At 47.2% G+C, this 19,706-nt stretch overlaps 1 protein-coding gene and 1 long non-coding RNA gene across 3 annotated transcripts in view; one reads left to right on the top strand and one right to left on the bottom strand.

Annotated features, from left to right (window-relative positions):
- Window positions 1-19,706, top strand: part of LOC140390494 (uncharacterized) — a 50,033-nt gene that overhangs the window by 17,743 nt on the left and 12,584 nt on the right. The window contains exon 3 of the long non-coding RNA XR_011934654.1: window positions 17,371-17,435. This is a non-coding gene — a long non-coding RNA (uncharacterized lncRNA). The remainder of the gene's footprint in view (window positions 1-17,370; window positions 17,436-19,706) is intronic.
- The window catches only part of LOC140390490 (proline-rich transmembrane protein 1-like), a 30,951-nt gene continuing 25,850 nt past the window's right edge, over window positions 14,606-19,706 (bottom strand). For both annotated transcript variants that reach the window (XM_072475661.1, XM_072475660.1), the window contains 2 exons: window positions 17,365-17,550; window positions 14,606-15,513 (listed from right to left, as the gene is read on the bottom strand). In XM_072475661.1, coding sequence (XP_072331762.1) covers window positions 15,337-15,513; window positions 17,365-17,550 — 363 coding nt within the window. In that variant the 3' untranslated portion in view covers window positions 14,606-15,336. The remainder of the gene's footprint in view (window positions 15,514-17,364; window positions 17,551-19,706) is intronic.

The raw sequence follows: 19,706 nt of genomic DNA, 5'->3' as shown, positions 1-19,706 counted from the left end.
GAATTGGCTGAACCGTGGTCCCTGAGCCAAGCACAACGTTCTTCCATTCCACAGTATGGCAGCATCTGTAGGGAGAGGAAAGAGCTACCGTTTCGAGTCCGATGACCCTTTGTCAAAGCTAACAGAGAAAGTGGGAAATATTTATACTGTGGAGTGAGAATGAAAGATGAGTCATAGCCACAGAAACCCAGGGAAACCGGGTGCTAATGGCCACAGAAACCAAGGGAACAGAGTGTTAATGGCAGTCCCCGGGGAGAACAAATGATGTGAAAGGCCAAACAGCAGAGAAACTAACATCAGAGGGTAAACTGTGACAGATGTAGATGTGGGGGAGGGGAAGGGGGAAGCAAAGGGGAGAAAGGGTAAGGAAACGTGGGGGGGTTAAATATATATTAAGAAAGACAAGAAAGAAAGAAATGGTAACAGACAGTTGAAATGAAATGGGATGAAAACAAATGGATCTCGGTGGGGTAGAGCTAATCATCTTCAGCTCAGCGTCTGTAAAACGGGATGCCGCTCTCCTCACTGCCATCTTGTGGCTGGGATGGTGAGTGTGTCAGCCTCCTGAGTGTCAGTTGTAAATCCGATGAATCCTGCACCATTTCTCATTGGAATGGATTGAGTTCCCCGTGGTGCTGATGCTAACCCGTTAACTGTCCAGGTGTGACAGTTTTGCTGTCGGAGAATTCCACGAATCCTGGCCCAGGTCAACACTGAGTCTCAGGGACAGAGAATTCCGCCGCACACATTTCATACACTCACTGCCACATTCTGGGAAAAGACGTTTCTCCAAAATCCCTTCTTGGAATTTTCTCTTTTTCACATCGTATTGAAGAACACTCAGACCGGTGTTTGAGTTTCTCGTGAGCTACCCCTCTTCATTTACCCCACCAGGATATTCTGCTGTTCCTTTCTCCCTCGTGCATTTACATAGCTACCCCTTATCTATTCTATTCACCTCAAACACTTCACATAGCAGAGAGTTCCGTATCACTCCTCACGCTCAAGATTCATTTGCACTCATATTTATGACCCCGTGTTTCGAAATCTCCTTTTAGTCGGGACATTTCCTCATTTCCTATTATATTTAAGATCTGTATTACAACAAAACTGTGAGGATAATGTGGGGTGGGGTGGGGTGGGGGGGGAGGGGGTTGAAGTAGAAGATTAGCCATGATTTAGTTCAATGGAAGAGGGACCAAATGACCTGTTCCTGGTCCTATTTCTTCTGTCCTTAAGAGAAAGCGTACTCTCGCAGGTGATGATAAAGAAAATATTACAAAACCACATCACCATCAGTAAATTACCACAGCGAAGCACATTAAACATTGTGTTATTAGAGGTATTACAGTACCTGATAGGCGAAAGCACCATTGGTGGAAACTGTATGCTTTCTATTGGCTAGAGTGTATAATAGCTCCGCCCTGCAAGGCGGGGTATAAGAGCCCGTGCCGCCCCAGCAGCCTTCATTCTGTACCTGAGCTGCTGGGGGAAACATCTAGCTTATTAAAGCCTTCAGTTGGACTACAACCTCGCTTTAGTGGTCATTGATCGTGCATCAAACATTTATTGCGTGACTTCAGAAATATTTCATGAGCTATTTGACTTTTCTTTGTAATTATATTGCCTGTAGCTTTGGCACCAGAGATAACGTCTAGAAATCAGGGACAGAATGCACTTAAGCACATTAAAAAAACAACAACAAAAAAATCGCTCTGGCATTTGAGGAACAAGCTATCACCATCAGTAATTATATGGTTCTTGATGTTCTCCTGAGCTTTTAATGGCTGCACACAATTGGTTTGCTGAAAGGACATGTGGTGGACCTACATTCCCAGTCGCTCGGATTTCATCTACAGCAATCAGTGCTCATGTTGTTCCAGAGGATGATCAGGAATCCTGAGGAATTTTGCCATTTTATTGTTGATAAAGTGTGCGTGAATGCAAAATGTGGATTTGATACAGCCATCCTTCACTTCTCATCAAACATGAGCATGAGGACCAGGAAATGATAATGAATGAGGAAGTTAAACAAGCCAGAACTGACGGGAAAACAGTTAAGGCCAGGATTATATAAATGGCGAAAATATGAAAATGCCATCCTGCTACAGTACAAATTATTTGAGAAGATGACACATTTATTTGTTTAAAAACACAAGTTCTTTAGGGCTGCACTGTGGCACAGTGGTTAGCACTGCTACCTCACAGCGCCAGGGACCCGGTTCAATTGCGGGTCACTGTCTGTGGGTTTCCTCCGGGTGCTCCGGTTTCCACCCACAGTCCAAAGATGTGCTAGTTAGGTGGATTGGCTATGCTAAAATTGTCCCTCGGTGTCCGGGGATGTGCAGGTTAGGTGGGGTTACGAGGATAAAGCAGGGAAGTGGGTCTAGGTAGAGAGCTCTTTCGGAGAGTCAATTGACTGACCTCCTTCAGCGCTGTAAGGGTTCTGTGGTTCTATGGACTTTCTCCTGGTTGCATTTCCAAGATGTGCAGGTTAGGTGGATTGGCCATGCCAAATTGCCCTGAGGTTAGGTAGGGTTGCTTGGTTACGTGGTTACGGGGATAGGGTGGAAGTGTGGGCTTAAGTAGGTGCAGACTCGACGGGCCAAATGGCCTCCTTCTGCACTATAAATTCTATGAATCTAGAAATTTCCAAATCCACATAAGCTTAAAAAGAGACTTACATTGATATGGATAAAAGCAAATTACTGTGGATGCTGGAATCTGAAACAAAAGAGAAAATGCTGGAAAATCTCAGCAGGTCTGGCAGCATCTGTAGGGAGAGAAAAGAGCTAACGTTTCGAGTCCGATTACTCTTTGTCAAAGCTAACAGACAGAGAAAGTGGGAAATATTTATACTGTGGAGTGAGAATGAAAGATGAGTCATAATCCCAGAAACCCAGGGAAACGGGGTGCTAATGGCCACAGAAACCAAGGGGAAAGAGTGTTCATGGCAGTCCCCAGAGAGGACAAAAGGTATGAAAGGCCAAACAGCAGGGAAACTAACATCAGAGGGTAAACTGTGACAGATGGAGATGTGGGGGAAGGGAAAAGCAAAGGGGAGAAGGCGTAAGGAAAGGTGGATAAGATCACGGTGACGGGGGGGGGGGGGTTAAATATATATTAAGAAAGACAAGAAAGAAATGGTAGAGACAGTTGAAATGAAATGGGATGAAAACAAATGAGTCTAGGTGGGGTAGAGCTCATCATCTGAAGTTGTTGAATTCGATGCTGAGACCGGAAGGCTGGAGCGTGCCTAACCGGAAGATGAGATGTTGTTCCTCCAGTTTGCGTTGAGCTTCACTGGAACATTGCAGCAGGCCAAGGACAGACATGTGGGCCTGGGAGCAGGGTCTTGTGTTAAAATGGCAAGCAACGGGAAGGTCAGGGTCCTGAATGCGCACAGACCGAAGGTGCTCAGCAAAGCGATCACCCAGTCTGAGTTTGGTCTCTCCGATATAGAGGAGACCACATTGGGAGCAGCGAATGCAACAGACCAGATTGGAAGAGGTGCAAGTGAAATACTGCTTTATATGGTGCTTGACCCACCTGACGCCTTGCAGCGTCTCACAGCCAATAAAGTATTTGGACAGCACTTGCTGAACAATCCTGATTGTGTTAGAAATTAGGTTGGCAACCAATTTAAGATTATCAGTTAGGCTGCATGTGTGGCCCACTTACGGGTGGTAGAAGCCACATCTACTCACACACAGGGCCTTGTACTTTGCAGGCAGAAATAGCCTCCCCACGTATTGCCATTTGCAACTCAACAAACGCTTGGGGGAGTGGGGGTACAGACATTCACTGTTTCACTCACCTTGGCCATTCCTTGTGCAGTCATTCTGCCTGGTTGAACTTTAAAAAAAGCTTGGCAGTTAAATGTTTCCCCGGTGAATTCTTCTACCAGAGTTCATTTTCCAACCAATTGACCCTCTCTCTCTTCTCATGCAGTACAAATTGTTGTTCCCTTTTCAATGTGCATTCTTGCGAGTCTGTCCTGAAGAGTTCACAATGATAGTATTGTTGAAAAAGAGGGATGCTCAAGTTCTGTACTACCAATGGCTAAATGAAGTATTTTTTTAAAGTGTAGTCTGTCACAATAACGAAGGAACAACACTGAATTACATGTGAAAATATTGAATTTTAATAAAGACCTGTGAGTTTTTAAAAAATGTGCATACAAAGATGGCGGAGGATGTAAAGTCAGTCACCAGCTTCATTGGTGCTGGATGATACTCTGAGCAAGACAGTAGAACCATCCTGTTTCCAGACAAGGATACTTCTAAAGTATACCAAAACTAATTGCCATCTCTGATGGGGATAATGGGAGATGCGTATCATCAAAACAAGAACTATCCTGTGCACAATGTCCCAGATGGATTATGCCATTAGGAATATGCAAAGACTGGGATAAAAGCCAGTTTGTATGTGTGTGAACCAGTGCTGAAGGTGTTAAGTGTGCATGTGACACAAAAGCAAAAAGCCAGCCAGCAGCAGCACCCAGCAAAATTATTTTTGCAGGTATCTCGCTCTCTGATTGTGGAAGTAAGCCAAGTCAGCAAAGACAGCTGAAACAGGGAAGCGTCTCAGCCAAACAGCAGAACATTGGAACCTTGAAACCGACGATTCACCAATGGTGGCAATGCTGATTCGTCTACACCTCATGAGTCAAGGACTGTTTCATATAATTCGTTTGAAACATCCGCTTCGCCGGCTGCACACCCGCTCGTAGGTTTCCCGATGGCGAGGGGTGGCCATAATGGGAAACCCCATTGGCCAACCGCGGCAACGGAGAATCCCGCAGCCAGTGGGGGGGGGGGGGTGCCACGCCGGGCTGGCGAGACGGTGAATCTTTGGACTCAATTCTCACTTCACTTCTAATCTGGGCGAATATGTGTTTTATCATTTCCTTGTGTTTAGTAGTTAATGTGCTCACTCCTTGACTCAAAATAGCCCAGTTAAATTGTCTCCTTTTATGAAATGAAAATCGCTTATTGTCACAAGTAGGCTTCAATGAAGTTACTGTGAAAAGCCCCTAGTTGCCACATTCCGGCGCCTGTTCGGGGAGGCTGGTACGGGAATCGAACCGTGCTGCTGGCCTGCCCTGGTCTGCTTTAAAAGCCAGCGATTTAGCTATATAATGAACATTGCGACTGGGACAAGTTATCCATAAAGGAAAGGATCGTTTTTACCAACAGAGGGAATTGAATAAATAAATGGCAGACTGTTCATCCCTCCTTCCCTGGGGCATAACAATCGCTGCCGGACATTAAAAAATTGGGATGCTCCTCTGGGGTTTGAGCAAATTGTGAACTCGAGCCGAGATCCCACCGAGGGAGCGGTTTGCAACAAATTGAGGAACGCATCCGGGTTAACAAATTTGGAGGACTTCATCTGGGGACAGGTCCTAAAAGGTCACTGTTGTAATGTAGGAGACACAGCAGCCAACTTGCACTCAACAGCCTTCAGAGGCAGCAACGTAATAAAGGTCAGATGATCGGATTTTTTTGATGCTGGCTCAGGGATAAACATTGGCCAGGAATACCAGGAATAATCAGGGTGACCAACCAGAGTGAGAGCTTCACCAGCCGGACCACGTTTGGTCCATTACTCTAGGCAGGCTTTGAGGCCTTCACTGCCTGCCTGCATGGGCGCTGCAGCAGTTAGTTGTCAGCGCCCTCTAGAGGGTTCCTCCCACTACTCCCAACCAGCAGCAATGGCCTGGCTGGAAGAGCCATTTTCAAAGTTTGCAAACATTGGGAAACACCTCCATTTTGAAGCACCCTACTCTCCCACTTACCTGCGATGGATTGGTGTTGCTCCTCTCAAGCTGGAAGGCATCTGTTTGTCCATCTAGCTTCTGGGTATTAATTGGAAGATCTGTGGAAAATCACTTTGTGACCGTTTGTCTTGACCCCCATTTGAACCTGATGGTGAGGTAGGGAAGGCCACAGGGAAAAATTCCGACTTCAGGAGGAGGGCTGAAATTTGATAACCCAAAAGTCCCAAATGTCTAGTCTCATATTACCATGGCAATGACTCCCCATCGCCTCATGAAGGAGTTAGAAGTGCTCATGTGATGTTACTAACACATGCAGTTCATACAATTGTTTTCCTTGTTGCCATGTTAATTAAAGTGCTAATCTAATTAGCCAATTAAATACATTTCATTATGAACAGCCAACACTGGCTCAGTCTTTTAAAAACATTTTTATTCTGTCTCAGGGTGTGGGCATCATTGGCAAGGCGAGCATTTGGTTCCTGTCATGATATTCAGGTAAACATCATGGTGCAAACACACATACACACTGATGGACAGATCAACGGACCAATCAATACACACACAACATCACAGCCAATCACAAGCAAGAGCAGACACACTATAAAACGGGGAACACGACACTTCCTGGGGATTCCAGCAGGAGACAGGACACAGAGCTCACAGCAAGCCACTCAGACATCCACCATGTGCTGAGTGCCTCTCCAAGATAGTGTTAGGGCTGGGTCCACAGATTCTAGGGTTATGATCGAACCACAATAACCAGTTTACCATTGTAAATATAGTTAGTAATAAAACTGAGTTGTACCATCCGCAACCGTGTTGGTTCGTCTGTGTAGCAGAGCACCCAACACAACAGTTCCCATCCCTAATTGCCCCTGAGTCACTTATGAGGCCACTTCAGAGGGCAGTTAAGAGTCAACCACATTGCTGTGGAATTACAGGTAGGCCAGACCAGGTAAGGATGGCAGGTTTCCTTCCCTAAAGGATGTTAGTGAGCCAGAGGCTTCTTACAATAATTGACAAGAGTTCACTAATCACCATTACTGATATCAACTTTGAATTTAGGATTGTATTAATTGCTGCCATAGTGTAATTTGAACCAATGTCCCCAGAGCATTAGACTGGGCCTATTAGATTATTCCCCTAGTGGCATTACCATTCTGCTTCCACCTCCCCTTCATAACCGACTGGTCTAGTATTTTAAAAAATGACGGAGTAACTTGATTTAGAATTGAGGGCCACAGAGCATAGAACATATAGGAACAATTGGATTTATTATATAGAAATTAATAGCATACAGAATGTAGGATCAAACTGGATTATAAACAACCTCCCATTTATGACCTAGGAAATGCAGAATATTGGATTAATTTATGACGCAGAAGCTCATGTTATATAAAATATAGGAACAATCTGATAATATAGGATGTCAGTTTCTGAAATATAAGAGGAATTCAATTTTTGATACAGGATCTGATAGTATATACACTATAGGAAGAATTGGACTTACAATATAGGATTAGTCAGTGTACATACTACATAGGAATTCAATTTATGATATAAATAGGGTCTGACAGTATATACAATACAGGACTCAGCATAACAGAAAATGGATGTAGAGGTGGCAGAGCATCCCGACACAGGGAATCATTGCAACCAGTTTCACCCCCAACCTTCCCCAGGCAACCCCCCGCACCCCCCCCCCCCCCCCCCCCGCCCCCAGCCAATTCCTTGCCATCATTTAGCCATCCAAGAACTCTGCACTTCTTCAGTTCTGCTTTTGTTACTCAACTATACCAATGCACCCCTGGATGCCAACCCCCCCCTGGAAGTTCTGGAATTCCCTCAATAATTTTCACTCTTCAGCCAGGCGCCTGGTCACCCATCCTAATATCCCCTCATGCCTTGACGTCAATTTTCTTTCATTTTTTCCCCCATTCCCGTGAAGCAGCTTGGAGTGGGAGGCTACATTAAAGGCGCTATATAAATGCAAGTCACTATTGTTCTAAAGTGGGGCATGCAGCTGACTGTAAATTCCAGGACACACCCAAAGAACTGGCACTCAACCCAGGTCCTTTACTGGCAGACCTCTTGAGGCCTATGGAGCAGGAATTAGATAGAGGATCTAGCAGCCAATGAAACACAAGGAGATACTATACGCAATGGCAGCATATAGGATTGTTTTCACAGTGAGTAGGCGGAATGTTCACCCCATGTGTACAGCACATAAGCTGAGCTAAATCGATTTTTAGAATGATAAATTTGCACTGACCTTGCTTCGATTTTGGCATCTCACGGAGTGGGAGCTGGTCTCTACACAAACTAGCACAACGCTTGAAGGATGAAGTGCAAGTCAGGACACCTGCATTCTTCCCAGAGGATTGAAATATTTTGTTATATAGGGAATAGAAATATCTATGTATCTGATAGAAAAGTTTGATTCAGTTGAAGTTTGGGTCTTTTGCATGCACAGACTACAGGTAGAACTTTACGGCCTCATTACAGCGGGCAGGCTGGAAAATGCGACAAGCCGTCCAAAACTCCATTAGCTTTGGTGGGACTGGAAGATCTCACTGGCAGGTACAACTGTGGAATTCAGCCTTAAAACTTACTCTCACTAGTCACTGACTTTCACAGATCATTAGAAGTATTTAAAGTGGAGGTGTAGAGGGCCATGTGGCAAATGGCATAGAAAAGGCGTTGAGGCCAGCACAGATCAACTGTGATCATATTATTTGGAGGGGCAGGCGTGAAGGGCCTGGGAGCCTACCCCTGCTTCTATTTCTTGTGTTCTTGTGTGTGTTCACAAGCATCGCCAAGCACGGTGCATGTTTGACTCAAGACCTACCCACTCACTGTTGGGCTTTCCGGTTCCGAGGCACTCGAGAGCTAAATGCTTTCAAGCAGCCACCGCACCTTTAAGAACACTTAAAGGGGCACTCTCTCCATTGTGATACCTCGCTCACGCTGAGGTGGATAGTGATAGGAATGGCGCACTCTGCCAAGGTGGGGGTTCCGCTGTAAACTATCCATGACACAGGGAAACCCTTCGCTTTGTGGGAAGTACAGGGTGGTGGGCAGCAGAGCTGTCAATCCTCAACAGGGGAGGGGCTGCTACAGGGATGCGATGACCCACATTAACGGATGCTACATCAAGGGATGTGACACCCTACTGAATAAAACACAGGTGTCGGACTGAGTCAAGGCCTTGGTGATGGATTCAGGCCTAATGGAGACAGAGAGAGACGCACCCACCTTGCTTCCAATAAAATGGTGCATCTCAGAGGAGGCCTTGTCTCCGCTACCCCAAGTTTACCCCCACACCCTTCTCCTCCCTCCTTCTGCACCGGGCTGGAAGCAAGGATTCCCACTGGAAATGGAGGTGGGAGGGAGGCAATAATAGACCTTGGTTCCCATTTTCCACGATGTGCTGCCTATTGTGATTGGGCGTGCCTCGGGAGGGTCATAGATCCAGGCCATGCTTTGCCATTACACACTGAGATGTGTGAAGAACACTTCAAACTGTAAACATTTATCACTCCTGAAGTGAAAAGGAAATACAATTTCCACAGAGGGTTCCTCGAACTTTGACTATAACTCTGGCAGACAGGGTGCAAGCATGCCATGTGTAACAATTCCCAGTGGGAGATGGGTAGAACCCCACACTCTCACAGTGGAGATTCCCAAGTCAAAATGTTTTCTACCCCACATCCTAAAATTCAACCATTTTTAGCCACCATGGTGATGGCCCCACTCTGCTTGTTTGCAGTGCATCCTGGGATTGTCCGCAATGAGCTCTGTAGCTGTGGGTCATTTACTTGCAGCCTTTAGTGTTTAATATATTGTGGTCACATTATTCCCAGTCAAAATGGAAATGATTGGATAATGCCCGTCACTCATGCTGGTGGCCGCACAGATGCCGGCAATTGAAACAGTTCTTATATTTTTTTAAATTTAGAGTACCCAATTCTTTTTTTTCCAAAATTAAAGGGCAATTTAGCGCGGCCAATTCCCCTACCCAACACATCTTTGGGTTGTGGGGGTGAGATCCCCGCAGACCATGAGGAGAATGTTCAAACTCCACTCGGGCCGGGATGGAACCCGGGTCCTCAGCGCGCTGATGTAGCAGTGCTAATACTGCGCCACCGTGCTGCCGCGAATCAGTTTCTACGTAGTTTGTTTAGATTAGTGACCCCCTCCTTCCACTCACCGCATTTTGTTCACTACATAATCCAGCTTTTATTCTGCTGCAATTTCATTCTGAGTTACATTTTGTGCAGTTAATAGGGATTGTTAAAAAAGTGACCCCATTAAGAAAATAGAGGGCACGATTCAGCGGACTCACCTTAAAGTCCGCTGAACGGCACGTTTAGCAGGGTGTTTCTCAATGCTGTGCCATTCTTTTTGGCTTTGGCAAGGAACTCCCCAACAAGACCACTCTTTAAGCCGGTTCACAGATCGGGGAGCCATTTTTAAAAGCAGCCCTGATCTTTCGATTCCCCCTCTGCTTCCACAACCGGGCTCAGAAAACCCCACCACTTCACCCAACTACCTCTTGCCCCCCCCACACCCCCTCATCCCCCTTATGGGCAAGGCACCCTAAGGCCGCTGGCACAGGCAACTTGGCACTAGCAGCCTGGCACCCTGAATGGCATTGCCATGATGGCAGGCTGGCAGTGCTAAGGCACCCAGGTGCCAGAGGAGTACCAGGGTACCATCCTGCCCATTGCCCGACCACCAGAGGGCTACAACTCTCCAGTGAGATCCCCCGAGCGCCAATAAGACTGGTCCATGACTTTGTGAACCAGCATCAAACGCCACCCAGTTGAGGCCTCGCTGGGGAGGCCGGTGACTCCCAGGGCTCGAGTGAATTGGGTGAGCGCATATTTAAATGAGCTGCCTGGATCTTGCCCAGCGAGAGATCCAGATCGCGACACGAGATTCCGCCGATTCTCGCGAGAAGTTTCGAGTGTCACAATTCTCGAGATTCAATGGCCTCGTCCCAACACCAAATCGGGAAAGACAAGGGCGCTGAATCATTCCCAGATTATTTTCAGCAAGATGCTGTATGAATGGACTCTGCTTACTGTACGACACTCTATAAGTAGACTCTAGATACTGTCGGAGACCGTTTAAACAGATTTGTTTTGCTGTTGGACACTTTTAATAGACTCGATGGGATTTACCACACAACTCGGCAGCAACTCCCCGCCATGGGCATCTTCTGGTCAACGGGATTTTCCGTTGAATGCATCCCTTGCAGTCATGGGGGCTGCACTGATGCCGGGACTGGAAAATCCCACTGACGTGAACAGTCGAAAAGTTCCGGCCTCTGTTAACTGCTCATCATGGTTCTGCTTACTGTCACTTTTACATCCAGTCTGTTTACTGTTGGACGCTGTTAAAACGAGTCAGTTCTGGGTGGGAATAACGGGGCCATTTCCAAAGCTTGGAGCGCCAGGAACAGCCCCATATCGAACAGCACTTTTTTGCTTTTTCGGTCCCCAGTGGAAAACGTCCACCGTGAGCCGGTTTACTGTTTAAATAGACTCTGTTTACTGTAGGACACTGTTTAAGTAGACTCTGTTTACTGTAGGGCACTGTTTAAATAGAGATTGTCCACTGTAGGACACTGTTTAAGTAGACTCTGTTTACTGTAGGACACTGTTTAAATAGAGATTGTCCACTCCACTGTAGGACACTGTTTAAGTAGGCTCTGTTTACTGTAGGGCACTGTTTAAATAGAGATTGTCCACTGTATTACACTGTTTAAGTAGACTCTGTTTACTGTAGGACACTGTTTAAATAGAGATTGTCCACTGTAGGACACTGTTTAAGTTGACTCTGTTTACTGTAGGTCACTGTTTAAGTAGACTCTGTTTACTGTAGGGCACTGCTTCAATAGAGATTGTCCACTGTAGGACACTGTTTAAGTAGACTCTGTTTACTGTAGGGCACTGTTTAAATAGAGATTGTCCACTGTAGGACACTGTTTGAATAGAGATTGTCCACTGTAGGACACTGTTTAAGTAGACTCTGTTTACTGTAGGGCACTGTTTAAATAGAGATTGTCCACTGTAGGACACTGTTTAAATAGAGATTGTCCACTGTAGGACACTGTTTAAATAGAGATTGTCCACTGTAGGACACTGTTTAAATAGAGATTGTCCACTGTAGGACACTGTTTAAATAGAGATTGTCCACTGTAGGACACTGTTTAAGTAGACTCTGTTTACTGTAGGGCACTGTTTAAATAGAGATTGTCCACTGTAGGACACTGTTTAAGTAGACTCTGTTTACTGTAGGGCACTGTTTAAATAGAGATTGTCCACTGTAGGACACTGTTTAAGTAGACTCTGTTTACTGTAGAGCACTGTTTAAATAGACTCTGTTTATTGTAGATACTGTATACTGTAGGACACTGTTTAAATTGACTCTGTTTACTGTAGGGCACTGTTTAAATAGACGCTATTTCCTGTAGGGCACTGTTTAAATAGACTCTGTCTACTGTAGGGCCCTGTTTAAATAGAGAGCTCCATTTCTCCAGCTTCCAACCTAAACACATTAAAGAAGCCATCCCCTATGGACAAGCCCTCCGTATACACAGAATCTGCTCAGACGAGGAGGAGCGTACAGACATCTACAGACGCTGAAAGATGCCCTCGTACGAACGGGATATGGCGCTCGACTCATCGATCGACTGTTCCAACGCGCCACAGCAAAAAACTGCACCGACCTTCTCAGAAGACAAACACGGGACACAAACGACAGAGTACCCTTCGGTGTCCAGTACTTCCCCGGAGCGGAGAAACTATGACATCTTCTTCACAGCCTTCAACACATCATCGATGAACACGAACATCTTGCCAAGGGCATCCTCAAACCCCCCACTTCTTGCCTTCAAACAACCGCGCAACCTCAAACCATTGTTTGCAACAAACTACCCAGCCTTCAGAACCACACCACCACACAACCCTGCCATGGCAATCTCTGCAAGATGTGCTAGATCATCGACATGGGTACCAGCAAGTACGTGGTACACACTCGTGCGACTCGGCCAACGTTGTTTACCTCATACGTTGCAGGAAAGGATGCCCCGAAGCGTGGTACATTGGCGAGACCATGCAGATGCTGCGACAACAGATGAACAGACATCGCGCAACAATCGCCAGGCAGGAATGTTCCCTTCCAGTCGGGGAACACTTCAGCAATCAAGGGCATTCAGCCTCTGATCTTTGGGTAAGGCAGTCTCCAAGGCAAGTAAGTTCTCCAAGGCAGCCTTCAGAACACGCGACAAAGCAGAATCGCCGAGCAGAAATGTATAGCCAAGTTCCGTACACGAGTACGGCCTCAACCGGGACCTTGGATTCATGTCGCTTTAAATTTACCCCCCACCATCTGGCCTGGGTTTTCAAAATCCTACCAACTGTCCTGATTTGAGACAATTCACACCTCTTTAACCTGGGATTATCCCTCTCTCTCTGGATCTGTAAAGACTAAATTACCTGCAAATGCTCGCATTCAAAGAATCGTCTTATATCTTTGACTTTATATATATGTTTCTGGAACCTACATCTTCATTCACCTGAGGAAGGAGCAGTGCTCCAAAAGCTAGTGATTTGAAACAAACCTGTTGGACTTTAACCTGGTGTTATAAAACTTCTTATTGTAAATAAAGATTGTACACTGTAGGACACAGTTTATGGAGACTCTGTTTACTGTAGGACATTGTTTAAATTGACTCTGTTTACTGTAGGACACAGTTTAAATTGACTCTGTTTACTGTAGGGCTCTGTTTAAATAGACTGTTTACTGTAGGCCACTGTTTAAATAGACTCTGTTTACTGTAGGAGACTGTTTAAATAGACTGTTTACTCTCGGGCTCTGTTTAAATAAACCGTTTACTGTAGGGCACTGTTTAAATAGACTCTGTTTTCTGTAGGGCACTGTTCAAAGAGACTCTGTTTACTGTAGGGTGCTGTTTAAATAGATTCTGTTTACTGTAGAGTACTGTTTAAATAGACTCTTTTTTCTGTAGGGCACTGTTTACATAGACTGTTTACTGTAGGGCACTGTTTACATAGACTGTTTACTGTAGGGCACTGTTTACATGGACTGTTTACTGTAGGGCACTGTTTACATGGACTGTTTACTGTAGGGCACTGTTTACATGGACTGTTTACTGTAGGGCACTGTTTACATAGACTGTTTATTGTAGAATACTGTTTAAATAGACTCTTTTTTGTTGGACATTGTTTAAATAGACTCTGTTTACTGTAGGAAACTGTTTAAATAGACTTTACTGTAGGACACTGTTTAAACTGACTCTATTTATTGTCAGACACTGTTTAAATAGACTCTGTTTACTGGAGAGCACTGTTTGGTTGTCATGAGGAACAGAATTTCATTCCTCCCGTGGTAAGTTTGGAGGCAATGGGACATTTAATCAGGCGGGAGCATGTGGTATGGGGACCCTTCTGCTTTCCCACCTCCTCCTACTTAAGGCCAGGGCTAGAAGCACTTGGAGAGTCTTCCTGCCTACATGCTAATTGATGCCCATTTAAGAGTCACAGCCCACCATCGCTGGCAGTCAACCAGAGGTGGTCCAGGGGAATCACCATACGGGAAACCGGAATGGGTATTCTGGGACGTTTTGGGGGCGACGGGGGATGTTTCTCATTCAAAGGTTCTGAAAGTCTGATCAAGGGACCTGATATCAGGAAGGTGGAAGAGCCTGCTGAGAGCCAGACCCGGCTCTTGATGTCAATTTTTCTCCCTGCCCCTTCCCTGTGACCACCCCCTCCTCCCCCCGCCCCCATGACATCTGCTTTTGGCCTGGGTCTCTCATTGATCCTAGGCCTCTGATTCTGAAATTACTGCCAGCGGTTACTGACACTGGAATGGAGGCACTGGAGAACTGCCGGACTCTAATTGGCCAGCAGCTCTGACGGGAAGGGATTTCTGCCCTTGGGGTCCTTAATCCAGGGGAAGACCCAACACTGGCACAACTGCCTGATGGGCACGGAATACTGGTGGGCCTTCACCAACGGAGGCGATGTGGGACTCCCGCCGGTTCTCCAGCCGAGACTCCAGCCGAGACTCCCCATCGCAAACGATATGTTCCGCCCCAGATTTCACCAATGACTGCCGAGCTTCAACCACCCAACAACAACCCAGGTTAGGTGGATTGGCCATGCTAAATTACCCGTAGTGTCCATAAAGGTTGGGAGGGGTTATTGGGTTGCGGGGATAAGGTGGAAGTGAGGGATTAATGTGGGTCGGTGCAGACTCGATGGGCCGAGTGGCCTCCTTCTGCACTGTATGTTCTATGTAAATAAACGCCAATGCTTTTGGACTACTAAATGAGTGAGTTCTTAAAAAGAGAAACCATTTTGTTTTTGCTAACCTCCCCCCCCCTTTAATGTTTCTTTGTTCCACGTCACAATGCCCACGAGATCCATATTTAATTCCTGGAGGCTCCTCCTCAGCACTCCCGGAGTGTTGGCAACCCTATTGCCACCGTGCCGTAATTGTCTGTCTTGCCCGCTCTAGGCCTACGGATCCCATTCAGCATCGCGGTGCTTGGCCTCAATCACCACGACGATCACCAGGATGGCGCAGAGCACCATGGCCGCAATCCCCACGGCCAGGCTGATGAAGGAATAGTTGCGAGCCTGGCGGGAGGCGATCTCCGCTGATAGCTGGTCTCCCCTTGTCACTGCTGCTCGTGTCTGCAGGGGGGTGGGGGGAAAGAAGAGTAAGGTTGGTTCAGAGCCCACCTGTGACCACAGTCCTACCATGGAATCTTGTCCATCCACTTGAAAGGGTGGGCATGTCTTCAGTTGTAACTTTGCATTCAAGGACCGCACCTCTGTGTCGAGCTGTGATTATATCTGACATAAATCAAAACTCATCCCTTTTCGTTTTGAAGGGGCACGAGTTTCTACTCATGGGTGACCAGCCAATGGAGGTTGTGTCACCCTGTCGCCTACCGAGCATCATGAAAGCTGACGGGAATCACACAACTGGGGTCAAAGCCCCACCATGCCAGGAAAAGCAGAGAGGCGCACTGGGGCTGGTTTAGCACAGGGCTAAATCGCTGGCTTTTAAAGCAGACCAAGGCAGGCCAGCAGCGCGGGTTCAATTCCCGTACCGGCCTCCCCGAACAGGCGCCGGAATGTGGAGACTAGGGGCTTTTCACAGTAACCTCATTTGAAGCCTACTTGTGACAATTAGCGATTTTCACTTCATTTCAGAAACACAGAGATGTGGACCTCAAAATGCTGACTGCAGTGAACAATAACTTATATTAATATAGCACCTTTATTGTCATAAAACGTACCAAGTCATTTCATAGGAGTGCCACATCAGGTGATCTGGCAGATAGCCAAAAGCTTGGCCAAAGATGTAGATGCAAAGGGGCATATTGAAGGAGGAAAAGGTGATGGTTGCAGCTGAGAGGTTTAGAAAGGGAATACTTAGGAGCTGAGGAGACGCCCACCAGTGGTGGAGTGATTAAAATCAGGGATGCTCCCAGAGGCCAGACTCCTCGGAGGCTGGTGACACTGAAGGAGATTTACAAAGATAGAGAGGGGAGAGGCCCTGGAGGGATCTGAAAAGGATGGAATATAAAAAGGTGTCATTGTGGGTGAGCAGGCACAGGACTTGCTGCAAGTTAAGACACAGGCAGCACAGCTTTGCTTGACCTCAAGTGTACGAAGGGTAGAATGTGGGAGAGGAGCTGGGAGTGCATGGGAATAGTCACAAATAGAGGTAAATAAGGGTTTCTGCAAAGAATGAGCTGAGAGACAGGAATGAAGCCAGGCGATGTTATGAAGGTGGAAATAAATACTGACAATGCGGATCAATGGTCAGGAGGTCACTTTGGGTCATCTCAGGCTCCAAGGCTGTGGACAGCCTGTTCAATCTAAAACAATTGACAGAGAGAGAGGGATGGAGTTGGTAGCTCGGGAATATATAACCGGACAAAATTTCTGTTCGTCCAGCTTTGAATGTTGAATAAGCGAGCCGATAAATTAAAGCAGGCGCATCCTTAATGCCCGAGATGCTATTCCATTGTCTACTACCTGTTGCTCAAAGCGGCTGTCTTGCACAGAGGCACAGACAGACGTACATCTGAGAAGCGACACAGATGCATGTACAAAATACTGAAAACGGAACTGTCTCTGAAGAGACGTGAAATCATGCAGTTTGGAAAGGGCGCATTTACGGGAAAACTCAACAAAGTTTTCAGGGAGAAAGGAATAGAAGATTAAGCTCATAGATTTAGATGTGGGAAATTAAAGGCGATTCAAGTGGAGCATAAACACTGGAATGGGCTGGATGGATTGAATGGCCTGTTTACTGTGTTGTACATGCCATGTAATCTCCTTTAATGTTGGATTGACATTGGGTCTTAATGTTACGAGGTTAGTTTTCAACAGCAGGCAACCAGAACAAGGAAAATCCATTAAATGTAAATCACTGAATCCGTCAATTGGATATATCTCAGGGAGCTGGAGGATATGTCTTTACCATGGATGGTTTAATCGGAATGAGTCAACTGAATGTGGCCTTTTTACCTCCAGGGCTTTAATAATGGCGATGATCCCTGTTGGCCAGAAGCAGCAAACCGTGGTCAGCACTGCGATAGGTAGGTAGTCATGAGGCGGCCTTTGTGGTTCCAGGATTCGGAAGCCTGAAGGGATCGGAGTCTGCTGAATACCTGGAGAAATCGCAGTGTATCCGGGCAGGTAGGGCGGAGGATTCTGGAACGCAATAAGAGAGGGTAAAGTAAATAAGTTGCCATCGTCCCAGATGACCATGGCTGCTTTCCCCTTCTGAGGGCGAGAGTTGTCTGGTGTTTGTTTAACCCGAGGATCACCACACCTCAGGCGAGGGGAAGGTTGAGAAAGGGGAGGCCTTCATTAATAACCTCAGCCGGTACGGGAATTGAACCCTGCGCTGCTGGCCTCGCACCGCATCACGAACCAGCTGTCTAGCCCACTGAGCTAAACCAGCACCCTGTTATTCATGAAGGTCCCGCCTTCTCAACCTTGTCTCTCACCTGAAATGCGGTGACCCTCAGGTTAAATCGCCAGCAGTCAGCTCTCCCCCTCGTAAAGGGGAAAGCAGCCATGGCCATCTGGGACTATGGTGACTTTACCTGACCTGTAGATTTAACAACATTGCAGTTGGATGATGTCAGGGAGTCACATACATCTGCTGAAAACAGATGGGTCAGTTATGATGATACGGAGCTCGTGGTATCTCAGTTTATTCTCCAGTTGGTTCCTTCATTGATGAGGATAAGATCAGCGAGAGGGTAAAGTTAGTGGTGCAGGCAAACCCGTCCCAACATGTGGGTTGGGTGAAATTGAAAGCGGGGGTGGTATTGTGACTGCGCTGGTAATCCAGAGGCCCAGGGAGGCTCTGGGGACTGGAGCTCAGATCTCACCATTGCAGATGGTGAAACTTGAATTCAAATTTTATAAACCTGAAACCCATTGTCAATTGTCATAAAAACCCCATCTGGTTCACTCATGTCCACACAGTCACCCAAGGCCAGAATCGAACCCGTGTCCCTGGCGCTGTGAGGCAGCAGTGCTAACCATTGTACCACCATGCCACCAAATTCTCTTCCCTGCTGATAGTTTTTGCTCTAGTTGGCCCTGGGTTTTGGTGATTAGTTATGATAGTCCGATCCAAGCGGAGGGGAGTCTTGATAGACCCACTTGCCGATTTTATAGGTTCAGTGTGAATACAGTCAGGGTGCGGTGTGATGTGAGCTGGTGATTCACCAGGAGCTTGCTTGCTTTGCAATTTGACCCCCCCCCCCCCCCGCACAACCGGCGGAGGTTTAGAATTCCGAGCTGCCTGGCTACACGACTACCTTGATTGCAAAGTTGCCCCCTTGGTGTGGGCGGCACGGTGACGCAGTGGTTAGAACTGCTGCATCACGGTGCGACGGTCCCAGGTTCAATCCTGGCCTGGGTCACTGTCTGTGTGGAGTTTGCACATTCTCCTCATGTCTGTGTGGGTCTCACCCCCACAACCCAAAAGATGTGCAGGGGTAGGTGGATTGACCACGCTAAATTACCCCTTAATTTGAAAAAAATAATTGGATACTCTGAATTTACTTTTTTTTAAAGTTGCCCCCATGGCAGAGGAGCTAGTGGCAGCATGGCATGTCAATTCAACTAATCTATTGGTGCAACTGACAGATAAATGAAAACGTGTTCTGTCATAGCAATACCAAGGGCCAGGTTTAACAAACTAATGCAACAAAATTATGAAAAAAGTTAAGGCAACTTGGAAGAGCAAAACAAACTTAAAGTCCACAATCCCAGCACCCATTGGGCGAGATTCTCCACTCCCGCGCCGGTTGGGAGAATTGCCTGGGCCGCCAAAATTTCCCGGGATGCCGGTCCGACGCCCTCCCGCGATTCTCCCAAGCGGCGGGAATGCCCCCGTCGCGTTCCACGGGCCGCAGGCCGGAGAATCGCCAGAGACACCCAAAATGGTGATTCTCCGGCACCCCTGCTATTCTCAGGCCCGGATGGGCCGAGCGGCCAGGCCAAAACGGCGGGTTCCCCCTGCGCCGTCCACACCTGGTCGCTGCCATCGTGAACGGTGCGTGAACGCTGGGGGGCGGCCTGCGGGGGGGGGGGGGGGGGGGGATCCTGCACCAGGGGGGTACCTCAAATGTGGCATGGCCCGCGATCGGTGCCCACCGATCGTCGGGCCGTCCTCTCTGAAGGAGGACCTCCTTCCTTCCGCGGCCCCGCAAGATCCGTCAGACATCTTATTGCGGGGCGGACTTAGAGAGGACGGCAACCATGCATGCACGGATTGGCGCCGGCCAACCCGCACATGTGCGGATGACGCCAGTTATGTGGCGCCGCCTTTACGCGGGCGACAAGGC

The sequence above is a fragment of the Scyliorhinus torazame genome, chromosome 14, assembly GCF_047496885.1.
Source record: "Scyliorhinus torazame isolate Kashiwa2021f chromosome 14, sScyTor2.1, whole genome shotgun sequence".
NCBI lineage: Eukaryota > Metazoa > Chordata > Chondrichthyes > Carcharhiniformes > Scyliorhinidae > Scyliorhinus > Scyliorhinus torazame.
Note: the sequence above shows the minus strand (reverse complement) of the source record. Positions and strands in the feature narration are given on the sequence as shown.